A 13,227-nucleotide genomic window follows, 5' to 3' on the forward strand; every position below is an offset into this window, starting at 1 on the left:
AAACTATGAAGGACCTCATTACTCTTAGTAAGATCATACGCTCGAATATTCACTCCAGAAATTGAATAGTCTGGTATCAATGTGTTAGACATATGTATTCGATGTTTTATTTGTACGAGTATTGAATTAAGTGACAATAAATAGCTACTTGCCGCATCACACAGATACTTTCAAATGTTCTTTCGACTGTGTTTTCGGATTTTTTCACTACATGAATACCATGTGCAATGTTTTAGAATACCTTGGGGGCTTTTTCAGACTTCAGTTTCCTCACAACTTCCCCCTGTTGAGAAATGCGCTCATACACGCCCGAGGAAGAGGAAGAGGAGGGGGTGGTCACAGGAGAAGGAGCAGGGGAGGGAGGGGCCATCCCAGGTTTGTAATCCTGACCGGTCAGCTGTTTAAACTCTGCCTTGAGAGCGAGGAGCTGCTTCACTGCAGCATCAATCTGGTCCTGATATCATCAAGAAACCAGCTCATTGTTGCAGGTAGTGATGGATAAACTTTACTGGCATGCAGACAATGTGCAGACATGACCAATGGATGGGACACGGGCAATGGATGGGACACGGGCAATGGATGGGACACGGGCAATGGACGGGACACGGGCAATGGACGGGACACGATCAATGGATGGGACACGGGCAATGGACGGGACACGGGCAATGGACGGGACACGAACAATGGATGGGACACGGGCAATGGACGGGACACGGGCAATGGACGGGACACGGGCAATGGACGGGACACGAACAATGGATGGGACACGGGCAATGGACGGGACACGGGCAATGGACGGGACACGAACAATGGATGGGACACGGGCAATGGACGGGACACGAACAATGGATGGGACACGGGCAATGGACGGGACACAGGCAATGGACGGGACACGAACAATGACTGGACAAATCATTTGGGACACAAGTAGCGAGCAACAACGCAATTTGGACGCAAGACCATGCTTTTCAACAAATGAGGACATGAGAAAGCTTTAAACAAATTACTCAGGAAGACGGAAAGAACACTTGACGAGAGTGCTGATTCACAGATGAGGACATGAACAGCGACAGCACAGTCGGATGGGGACAATATAAGCATCGTACCTTAGATGCCTTCTCTGCCTTCAGTTTCCTGACCAGCTCCCCCTGCTGGTTGACGCGGGTTAGTGGACAGGAGGAGGCGGAGTTTGTTGCAGTGGTAGGCGGAGCTGCAGCAGATGTGGGAGGAGCCATGCCTGGCTTGTAGTCTGTTCCTGTCTGCTGCTTAAACTGTGCCTGTACAGAGAGACGGTTACAATGAGTTTCCACACCATATAGATAACACTCTCCATCAGGTTTAATTTATTTGTATTACAGCTGACATACCTTTACGGAAAGCAGCTGCTGAACCGCCTTGTCCACTTCCTCTTTAGGAGCTTTGGCAAACTTAAGCTGACGTACAGCTTCACCTTGTGCTAAAATACTTGAGAATATGTCACCGGCTGAAGATGAGGCAGGTGCTGGGGCGGGGGCAGAGGCAGCCTTGGTGGTGGTAGAGGCAGGCTAAAATAAGAGGTAAGGCAGGCAGATAAGGAGAGGGATCCTAAAACTTTGAAACACCTTCCCTGTTGTGATCGAAGACTGCGGTTTGTGTTTTTTTAAATCTGACCTCACAGACCATCTATTCTTAATGATTTGCTAAATATTTGCAATAATAGCTTGCAATCACTGTCTGCTACTGCTGTTTGATGTCCAAAATAGAGACTTGATCAGTATAGATGACTCATTTTACATTCAGAAACTAAAGACCAGAGTGCACTCGTATCTAAATAACAAGCTGACTTGAAGTGAAGGTCTGTAGCTACCATTTGATGATTTAAAAAGGAACTTTTCACTGATAACAACTGTGATTTATAGATATAATTAGGGATACAGGTGTTTCCTAGATCCATTAAAAAACATTCAAATGTGGGTTGTCTTCCCAAGCACTCACTGTGTTGCTGGGGGCCTGGCTCTTACTCTTGTCCTTAGATCCAGCAGTGGGCATATCCTTGGTGTGTCCGTCAGGAATGTAGAACAGCACACAGGGGCTCTCCTTACAGCTGTTAGGACTGTGGAAGGCAACCTCAGTTAAACTCAGTGATCTCCATGAACTGTGGGGTGGTTCAAACTGAGTAATAAATCCTGTTCCTCACCTTACGGGCTCGTAGGGCTGGTCGCAGATGTAGAAGCCCCGCCTCTGGAGCTGGATGATGTCACCTTTCTTACACGACTTCAGGCAAGGATCTCCAAGCATCTGCTCCTCCGACTGAGAAAAATGATTATAAGACATTAAACGAAAACATTGGAAAAATATTGTTGCAACGCATGCCATGAGATTTGCGTTGCAGAAACAAACCTTGCTGTTTTTATTGATGTAGTCCTTGAAGTCGTCTTCTTTGGTGATGACGGCTTTGGAGATTAGGGGCTGGTAGTATATGCAGATGGCAGGCAGCAGGGGGGCGCTGTTGGTTTCAGCCAGCCACGTGATCTTTGTCGTCTTCTTGAAGTCCTTGTTGTCCAGGTTCAGGCGAGCATCCATGGACACGACCTTGCCATCGGCCCCCCTGAGAAAGTAGAACAGGTGCATATTGTTACTTTAAATGCACCACCACGTGATTCTCAACAACGATATTGAACAGTTCTCTTCGTACTTGTTAATCTTGGTGATGATGAGGTTGCCCCAGTTGATGAAGGTGACCATCTCTCCCTCTGAGAAGGTCTCTGCATCGGCTCCTTCAACCAGAACGCGAGGTCCGTACCAAACCTCCTTCATGCCAACCTCTGCATTCTGGATGGACACAGAAATTACTTCAGCACTTGTATGTGTACAAAGAAAATGTTGGTACTCAAGTAAGTGAGATAACCTCTAACTCCTTAAGTCCGTAAAAAAAAATGTACACGTATATTTCTGAGAAAAATCTTAATCAGAAACTTATAATATAAACATAAAGGCATTGCATATTAGTCAATTCAATGACAACTGACCTTGAGTCTGAATGAATTCACAGATGTACTCAACCTAAATGTGTCATTGTCAGGAATTATTTACTTCATTTTTCTTTCAAACCCCCCCCCAAACAAAAATATTAAGAGTAAGGTCCCTTCTCTCACAATAGTGTTATTTTCTTTTAAATTCATTAGTGACACAGGGCATGTGTTTATATGCATTATTTCCATTCTGTATTTGGCTTATATCCTGACAAAAAAGGTATTCTTTTTTCAATATTTTTCCTGGTAAATTTATAAATGTACTCTCAAGTCTAATGGGGAGGTAATATTTTGAGGATTTTTCTCTAAAAGAAGTTATTCATTATTTTATTTTTACAATTGCCCTTTTTTGTCATTGTATCAAATAGAATTTTTTTTATCAATCAGATCTTTTCCAGGCACAAACAACCATAACACATTTGGTGATCACTGTGTCTGTCTGTGTGTGTGTGTGTGTGTGTGTGTGTGTGTGTGTGTGTGTGTGTGTGTCTCTGTGTGTGTGTGTCTCTGTGTGTGTGTGTGTGTGTGTGTGTGTGTGTGTGTGTGTGTGTGTGTGTGTGTGTGTGTGTGTGTGTGTGTGTGTGTGTGTGTGTGTGTGTGTGTGTGTGTGTGTGTGTGTGTGTGTGTGTGTGTGTGTGTGTGTGTGTGTGTGTGTGTGTGTGTGTGTGTGTGTGTGTGTGTGTGTGTGTGTGTGTGTGTGTGTGTGTGTGTGTGTGTGTGTGTGTGTGTGTGTGTGTGTCAAGGGGGTCCCGACAACAGCAACAACTTACAGACATAAACAAAAAGACAAAATGCAAAACATGACACACAAGACAAACCACATACAGTCTGTTAAGTAAAATTCAAGCAATGCATACAATCATTACAATTTGAGACAGTCGAGCAAATCAGTTTCATCAATATCAGTTTCATTAATAACAAGTACAGAGTAGACCAGTTGAAAGTGAGATGATAATGCATGTTTAAACATACCATTACCCAATGATGCAAAAGATCTAATGGCAGCAGGTAAAGTATTCCAGTCTGTTGGGGCTTTGAACATGAACGCTCTTCTGCCAATCAATTTTTTTGCAGAGGGGACAGAGAAATAAATCTGAACAGAATGTCTAACTTGATGATTTGGTGAGTAAGGTACAAAATACTGTTTTAAATAAGGGGGATAGTTAAGATAAATGCATTTAAATATCAGCTGAAGCCAATGCATGTGTCTTCTTACATTTAAAGAAGGCCATTTAAGTTGGTTATACATTGTGCAGTGATGTGTACGAAAAGGACAACCAAGAACAAATCTGCATAGTCTATTGTAGGCTATGTTGAGTGGAGCAAGATCTGATTTATGTGCATTTTGGTAGACAACATCACAATAGTCCATAATCGGAAGAATAAGTTGAGAAGCAATTCTCTTTCGGACACTGAGCGTAAAACAATTGCGAGAGCGGTGTAAAACACCGATTCCGTAATTGACTTTTTGTATTACATGCTTTATATGTAGTTTAAATGAAAGTTCAGAGTCTAGCCATACACCAAGATATTTAAAGCTATCAACTTTATGCAGAGAAGTGCCATCCTTACATGTTATTACTACATTAGGTTTTGATTTGAGCTTCTGCCTGGTACCAAAGACCATGGTATAAGATTTTGTTTTGTTAAGCAGTAGTTTATTGTGTGATAGCCAGTCCTGTAAGATATTAAAATCCGATTGAAGAGAGATCTGAATTTGTGACAAATCTGATTTGGATGTATATATAACAGTGTCATCAGCATAAAGGTGAGTACAACAATTAATGAGACAAGAAGATAAATCATTTATGTAAATAGAGAACAGAAGTGGGCCCAGAGTTGATCCTTGGGGTACACCCTTTTGTTGGATCAACAGGTCAGACTGTTTTCCATTAACAACCACACATTGCTTTCTACTGTGAAGGTACGAGTTAAACCATAACACTGTATTATTAGAAAGGCCAATGCCGTGAAGTTTATCCAAGAGCAGATATCGATCAACGAAATCAAAGGCTTTTGTCAAGTCAATAAAAATGGCACCTGTGAGTTCACCATCTTCTGCAGCAGAGTACAAGTCATTCGTAAATTTAAGTAGGGCAGTTGTTGTGGAGTGATTAGGCCTGAAACCAGATTGAACCGGAGATAAAATATTATAAGTAATTAGATAATGTGACAGTTGATTATAAATTATTTTCTCCAAAACTTTGGAAATAGAGCAGATTATAGAGATTGGTCTATAATTATTTGTATCAAGTAAATCACCACCTTTATGCAGTGGAATGATGTGTGTGTGCATGACAGCGCTCTAACCTTGGGGTGCTTGGCCATCTCCTTCATCTCCTCCTTAGCCTCTGAGACGGTGACAGGAACTACATAGGAGCTGGACAGAGCTGTGAACCTCGGAGCCACTGGGTCGATTATCTAACACACACAAAGACAACACATACACACAAACAGGTGAGTATAAGAAACAGCAGACTTAAGCTTTGTAATAATCTCTACATACAAAATGCTGAGTAATGAAAAGACAAAGCAGAACGTGATGCAACTTAATTCAAAGAAAACTCTTTGAAAACTAAACAAAAATAGATACAAAAAACCCCAGCTCAGTAAGAAATAAATATAGAAAGTAAGACGCAAAAGAAGAAAGTAAAAAGAAAAGCAGCTTTCATGAGTGATTCATGGTCGTATGCAGGCGAGGGTAGAAAAGCAAAACAAGTTTTTATTCAGCTGCTGATTCAGTCTTCATCCACTCACACTATTTTACCAGCCAAAGGACGCCGCATGATTTATAATAGACAATCCAGCAAAAGCAGATCAACACCATCCCAGCAACCGCAATACGCTTTAGAATATACCAGAAGAGCACAACCAAGGTGAATGCCATTCAATACAATGGACATAAAAGATGACAGATTTTCAGTATGCAGGCAGCTGTGGCGATATTATACAAGTAAATAATCCCTATTTATAATTTTTATATTTTTGGTTATGGAACCAGTTAATTAGCTCAGTTTACTCAGCCACTCTTTAACCCAAAACATTTGTTTTTCATAATGGTAATTCCAATGTTGTTAATATATTTGTTGTGATTTAGTAAATAAGGGGCAAAACACTTTTTAAATCCTACATAAAATAAATGTAAAATTCTCTCTAAAAAAAGGCAATGGACTAAAGCAGGGGTGCCCTGGGTGGGGGAGATTCCCAGTCGATCGCAAGATGTGTCTAAAAATAGAACAATATTCAGTTTTATCGTTAATGTCCTACGGTATAACATAATCTTCCTGTGCCAGAATAATGCACTTGAACACATCAAAGCTTTGTGATTGGCGTGACAACATGTGTCGGGGCGTGGCTGGTGGGCAGTGGGCACTAGTTAGCTGTCCGTGACAACAGGAGTGACAGGACCACAAGACCACAATTATGGCAGAAGCAAAAAAGCCCAAAAATATAATTTTCACTCCGAGTGGGAGGATCATTATTTTTGTATCTATTCCAATTCAAAATCCATCTGTCTCTCATCTGCAATGCGAGCATGGCTTTATCGAAGAAGGGTAATTTAGGAGCGGCATTTCAAAACAGTGCACAAACGCTACGAGACGGAATTCCCTCCTAATTCTGCCCTACGCTCCAAAAGGGGAGGGGCCTGAAAGGACAGCTGAATGCACAGCAGTCCATTTTCACCGGGCCCAACAACAAGAGCAAGGCTGCTACCAGAGCATCTTATCGTGTCAGTCACGTTCTTGCGAAACACATGAAGTCTTTCAAAGATGGCGAAGTTTTGAAAGAAGCATTCCTGGAGGCTGCGACGCACTTTTGGGGGACAGTAAAAATAACAGTAGCATTTCAACAGGTTTTTGATATAATAAAAACTCAAGTTAGATACTGTTATTAATCAGCTGTAAGTTTTAGTTTGTTTGAACTTATTCATTATAATTATTGTACAAAATGGTATAAGAATGCAAACATTAAGATCTGTTCTGTTTAAATTGATTATAGTCCATTATCAATTCAGGTTAAGAAACTAGTGTCGCTTGCATCCTATTTCAAAAGGCATTTATTTTTGCAACAAAAATGCAACAAAAAAATAGTTTGATTCTTTAATTAATTTTGTCTTTTTTATTGCACTTTAGCAGCAGAGTCCTGTGTAGCTTCAGATCTGAGTTGTCTTATTAGTAAGCCTAATTTATACTTTTGTAGCAACACTATGTGGCAGCACTGTTCAATGTTTCTTGAAAACATTACCCACTGTAGTATGTGACGTGTGGATAAACTCCAACTCTGTATCAACAACACTGTTGTGTAACTTCAGTTAAATACTTGTATGTGTGTAGATTAGAAAGAGGTAAGATAAAGGATCTGCAGTATTTTATGAAGTATTAATCGTACAGAGGTCAGTTTTATACAAGTAGTAGTGTGTAGTTACCTGGTAGTAGGCTGTCAGTAATGGCTATGCCTCTCTATTTGGACTGGTAGATCTCGGCAGACTGGCATCTTTAAAAGTAGCTCTCGATTCAAAAAAGGTTGGGCACCCCTGCTCTAAAGGATTAGAATCTCAGGGGTTTTAGCCTTTGCAGACCATTTACACATGCACAAAAACCTATATAAAACACACTACAGGAATACAAGAATAATAGGGCCTCTTTAAATAAATTGTTTGCACTTTCAGTGGACAGGATGCTTTGGTCAGGCTGGTTTAGACAATGCAGTCTAACTGTAGAAGCCCAAATTATTCCCACAACTGGTTTGGAATCCAGTATAGTCAATTGGCACCTCCATTTGCCCTCCAGAAGCTTGATATTTTTGGGCAATAATGTCTTGAAAACCGAAGCAAGTACACATCACTACTTACAGTTCAAGACTTCAAGACCATCAGTTTTTATCAGTGAGGATGGAGAATGGAAAACAACAACAATGTGTACAAGTTAGCATCCATCAATTCAGAGATGTAGAGAATCCAACCTAAGGATAACTAGTTCATCAATCAGTTCAACCGACTTTGTAGTTTCTCCCCTGCTCAAACATGCTAAGCTAATATCTCGGACTTCCTGCTACACAAGAATACTGCCTTTCACTTTTTAACTGTTGATTGGCTGGTAAAACAGTGAAGCTTTCAGATAAACAAGCTCAAGATGGAAGCAGGAAGGGAGTGGGTGAAAATGAGCAGGAGGAGGAGGAGTACCTTCAGACAGCTAATTGGCAGCTTGGAAACAGAAGAGTGAGATGCTGTTTAATGTCGGATACAAGGAGGGAACAAGGAGGAGGTAGAGAGGAGAGAGGTAGAGACACATATACATAGAATGGAACGTTTTACATTATTTCTCCTCACAGCTTTGTTACACCTTCCTGTTTTTGTTTGTCTGTTACATTTCCACCTCCACCCTTCACTCTTGTATTTAAAGCACATATTGCTACACTCCATCTGGGATGCTAGTCTGTTATGAAACAACAATATCCAGCAGGCTAAGGAATACAGGAAATTGATAAATTAAATATAAATTAGATAAATAAATAAAAACTGTATTATAGGGATAAAGATCTTAAAATACACACTTTTTCTGTTGCACACCAAAATGAAATGGCATCAAAATATTAAGATTTCGCAAGAGCCGAACATTGGTCCCAGCAGAAGACGTTGGTTATTTAACATTGAAATTGATTTAAGTCACTCCCTGTATGGAAACCAATTATCTGAATTTATATTCATCAACTCAGGGGAAGTGTGATGATGAAGATTACTTCAAACCTGATTTAGCTTGAGCAGAGAGTCTGTAAACAAACCATTAAATATTCAATCAATATCAGTATAGCTCCATTGATGCTTCAGCTTCTGTTTTGCAAAATATTTCTGGCACAAAATTAACTAAATACACTTGTGGCTAATTACTAGCAATGTTGTGGGGTAGCAGTAAGCAAACGTTCCTTTAAAGTCGAAATAGACAAGTTTTTCGCTTTAACTTATCATTACGAAGTCAGAGTTGACTCCACCATTTATTATTAAAAAATAATGTTTATTTTAAAAAGCCTCGCTTTTAACGATGCAATTCTGTCTACCACCGGGTACAATCTGGCATTATTTAAAGCAAGCAGAAAGTGCTTCAATAATTGCGCAACCAAAACAGGAAAAAGCAATTTTGTTTTACATGGTAGCTATTTGTAATTATCCCAAGCCTCCAGGAAGTGTGCTGGTCGTTGAAGCAAATTTTTTCGGCAGTAACGGACATACTACACTCCAGTTCTACTCGCGACGTAATCTTGGCTCAAAAATACCTTTTCCTATTGACTTACCTTGGGAAAGAAACGTCTGTAAATCAGTGTATTTCCAACAAAAAATTCCCAGAAAACTCAAGTGCGCATGCTCTTTCGGCAAAAGGCCCCGGATGATCTGGGTACTTTCTGAATCTACAGTCGCTCCATTTTGGCTTCAGGCGACACTGAGCAACTTAGGAAATAGGAATGAACGGTGCCCAGCCTCCGAACTTGTATCCAGTTCTCTAGATAATTCCATGAGTTATCCCAAATTACCAAAGAGTGTCAATGTCATTTATTTGCGGTAACTATCCCCAGTAGTATAAAAGCTAAGGGTGGAATAACTGAAGTGTAAAAAATAAAAAGCTGTGACAGTGTTGCTAACATTTTCTGATGCGCGTAGCTAGCACTGGCTCCAGAAATTGCCAGAGGACAACATACGTTCAAACGCATTATGCCAACATCATTTTCCATTCATTTGCTTAAAGCTTGTTGATGAGAAGAGAGAGAATGGGTAAAGTTGTCTATTGCCACACAGGTGCAAAAGTTGGTGCTATTCTTTTATATATCTGAATGTCTGTGCCCAATACACACATCAGAGTTCACTGAACTCTGAGGCTTAAGCTAAATATTAGACTATCCCAAACAAACTACTGTAAAGTATGTTTGTAACCGCATTCAAACATGAGCTGCTGTAACGTCAAATTCAAATACGGCCAAGTTGACCTGAAGGAACTTTGGAGCCTTGACAGAAGAGAGTGTGTTAGTTGAACATGCATAAAGCAAAAGTTGGTCCCTAAATCTCAAACTGACCCCAACGACGTCAGGACTTTAGGAAGCTGTTTTAATCAAAAGTACTTTGTCCCTGATGCGTCCAAAGAGTCTGTATTCAACTCTACCAATCAGAAGTGATGCATAACCTTCACACTTCAAATCTTATTTGTGTGTTCCCTAGCATAATGCTCTTTTTGTTTATATAGTTTTTTAAGCAATAGTTTCACAAATTCTACTTGACCCTGGGATGAAGCAGCAGGTGCCAGCGAGGAAGACCACACAGAGGAAGCAAAAATCATGTCCAGAAAGATGTAGATGAGGACAGCTAAACATGAAGACAATCAAATGTGGGACATGGAAAAAAAGCAGCTGGTTTTTTAGGTTGTCAGTGCTATTGGGGTTTGATATGGTGGGTGATGGTGGGGTATAATGAGGCAGGAAACCAGGTAGCAAATAAAAGAGAACAGAATGAGAACAGCAAAGCAGAAAGAAGCCATGCCAGCAGTGGACCTCATCATAACTAAATTCCATCTTTCCCTAACATACATCCAAAGTAGAAAATGTACCTTCTTATTGAAGGCCCAGATCTTGTCCCACTCCATGTTCACCACTGACCGTGATCCACCCTGGAAAGACGCAGGGGGAAAAACAAAACACATTATTAGAATAAAATATATTGTATTGTACACAAAGTGGAATCTTTAATTCATTACATTTGCAAATAGGAAATTGTGCAGATTGTGTGCCATCATGAAATAAAAATGTTAAACCCACAAATTCTACATTTCAAAAGGTGCCAAATGCTGAGTCCAAAACTGTTACAGTTGCCTCAGGTAAAGAGAAGAGTTGAGCATTTTAGAGAGGAAGCCAGGCTGTTCCCCTGTCCAGCTCTAAACATGACTGTGATGTACCTGTGCTGCAATGAACTGTTTCAGACCCTCGACGGTCATCCCTCTCCTCAGGACTCCTCTAACAGTGGGGAAGCGGGGGTCATCCCTGGAGGGCGATATGAGAAAAGTCAAAAGAGAACGTAAAGGTTGCGTGAGAAAAAATATATAAAGTTAAAGGGAGGATGAGGAGGAACACTGGAGGACCAACAAGACCTCCTGATTATGAGAGAACATTTTTTTATCCTAATGCCGGTTGCTCAATTTCAGAATATTTAAAGAGGAAAAATATCAAATCAAATAAAGAGAAATATATTTACATAGAGGTTAAACTAAAATGTGCAATAAGAAGATAATAAATATATAATAAAAAAATTATATTGTGCAAAAGATTACAAGAAATAGACACCTCATGCATTACACATTCCTAAGCATCAGTCAGGAAGAAAATCAACGTACCATCCGTCGACGTATCCCTGCTCCACAAACCAGGTGAGCTTCCTCTTGGAGAGCACCGTGTTGTTGAGGTTGAGGCGGGCGTACTCCCAGATGTAGGGCTTCCTGAGGTGCAGAGCGTCGATGAACCAGTAGAACTGCTCGTCACGATCGTGGTACTCGGTGGTCCTCAGAGCGTGGGTAACACCCTCCAAGCTGTCCACGATGGGACAGGCAAAGTCGTACGTTGGGTAGACTCTGGAAGCAAGGAAGGTTTCGACGATGAATACTTCATTATATGATGCAAATATCCTGATTTATTTTTACTGTTTCCCCTCCCTAGACTTATTTAACTCTCAAAGCAGTTTAATGTTAAAGATCTGTGTTTTTCTGATGCCGTTCGGCTGCCAAAAATGTTTGTTTCTCAGATAACTTAAGGTCCGGAGGTTCCTCATCCGGTTAAAATATTCAATTTAAAATATCTAGAAAGTATATTGTAAACAATGGCTTCGAAATGTATCAAAAGTCCATTTATGACAGCTTCTGGTAAACAACTAATATGATGATGCATGTGCAAAGAAGATTATTGGATTCATTAGGAATTACGTAGATTCCCCACTCCCAAAAATATAAATCGTACGTCTAGATTTTTTGACATTCTAAGTGGAAATGTCACATATTCTATCTTTAAGTCAGCTACTTGTGGGTGCTTCCGGTGCGAGGGTGAGGAGTGTTCTTGCAGCGGTACAGGGTGGGGTCTCTCATGCAGCCGTTATTGGAGTTCATGTCCATCTTGGCCCTCATGCAGCAGGTCTGACCGCTCTCTGTCCCGGCTTTCATCTCCGCCCACATCTTCATGTTCTGCTCCACCGCTGCAGAGGAGAAAAGAGTTCAACTATAGCTTCAGAAAGTTCACAAATGTACACTTGAGTTTCACAATTCACTGTGACCGTTGACCATGGCATCCTGAGACGTACTGTTATTTCTGTTTTTGGATTCGGCGCGCTGCTCCCTCTCAAGCTTCATCTGCTCAGGAGGCGTGTTGTCGATGTAGGCCCTTCCCTCAGTGAGCAGCTGATCAGCAAAACGCATTATGGTCTCAAAATGGTCGCTGGTGTAGGTGAACTGGTCTGGATGGATCTGGAGCATGGAAACGTCTTCCAGGATCACCTGAGGAGCAACAAAGACGTGAGGAAATAAGAACTGAAAAATCTTTCTTTGACAGGTAGTATGGAAAGATTAACTAATTGACATGTTTTTTTGAGTGTTTTACCTTCTCAAAGTCTTCTTTTTCCTTCTCAGGGTTGGTGTCGTCGAAGCGCATGATGAGCTTGCCTTTAAATGTGACCTGGTAGTGCTGGTTGAGCAGAGCAGCCTTGGCGTGGCCGATGTGAAGGTATCTATTCACAGAGAGAAGGAAACATTTAGTTTAGGTAAGCTACTTAAAGAGCATGCATAATCTGGACTCCTCTTCAAGTGGATATAAAGCCTCACCCGCTGGCCTCAGGAGGGAATCGAACCACCACCTTGCCCATCTCAGCTCCTGGTAGATCCACAAACTTGCCGACATCTTGCTTCTTCTCATCCGACTGTTGATCAGAGACACAAACAGTCAGGAAAACATCAGCACAGCTGCCTTTTTCTTTTACTTATTCTGTTTTGCACCAAAGCAAGTTCCGGTTGGGTTAAAAAAATCAACAAACTGAGCTGAGCTGCAACATTTCGACTAATCATTTACCTGCAGGATTCTTGTTTTTGAGTTTGTTTCTTCATGGTTGAATACACTTTTTGCAAGTTGCTTTGGATAAAAGTGTCAGCTAAATAAAAGATAATGTACTTAGCAGAAATAGTTACTATTTTGATGAAAGATT

At 40.8% G+C, this 13,227-nt stretch overlaps 1 protein-coding gene across 2 annotated transcripts in view; it reads right to left on the reverse strand.

Moving 5' to 3' along the window:
• The window catches only part of eprs1 (glutamyl-prolyl-tRNA synthetase 1), a 31,327-nt gene that overhangs the window by 13,787 nt on the left and 4,313 nt on the right, over positions 1–13,227 (reverse strand). The window contains exons 6-20 of one of the 2 annotated variants that reach the window (XM_034105371.2): positions 12,851–12,945; positions 12,630–12,756; positions 12,334–12,526; positions 12,057–12,228; positions 11,381–11,614; positions 10,946–11,030; positions 10,601–10,660; positions 5,322–5,432; positions 2,675–2,811; positions 2,380–2,587; positions 2,177–2,289; positions 1,975–2,092; positions 1,368–1,544; positions 1,107–1,277; positions 242–454 (exon numbers count right to left, since the gene is read on the reverse strand). In XM_034105371.2, the coding sequence (XP_033961262.1) occupies positions 242–454; positions 1,107–1,277; positions 1,368–1,544; positions 1,975–2,092; positions 2,177–2,289; positions 2,380–2,587; positions 2,675–2,811; positions 5,322–5,432; positions 10,601–10,660; positions 10,946–11,030; positions 11,381–11,614; positions 12,057–12,228; positions 12,334–12,526; positions 12,630–12,756; positions 12,851–12,945 (2,214 nt within the window). The remainder of the gene's footprint in view (positions 1–241; positions 455–1,106; positions 1,278–1,367; positions 1,545–1,974; positions 2,093–2,176; positions 2,290–2,379; positions 2,588–2,674; positions 2,812–5,321; positions 5,433–10,600; positions 10,661–10,945; positions 11,031–11,380; positions 11,615–12,056; positions 12,229–12,333; positions 12,527–12,629; positions 12,757–12,850; positions 12,946–13,227) is intronic. The other variant, XM_034105380.2, reaches the window with a different exon arrangement.

This window comes from Pseudochaenichthys georgianus, chromosome 3 (genome assembly GCF_902827115.2).
Source record: "Pseudochaenichthys georgianus chromosome 3, fPseGeo1.2, whole genome shotgun sequence".
Classification (NCBI taxonomy): Eukaryota; Metazoa; Chordata; class Actinopteri; order Perciformes; family Channichthyidae; genus Pseudochaenichthys; species Pseudochaenichthys georgianus.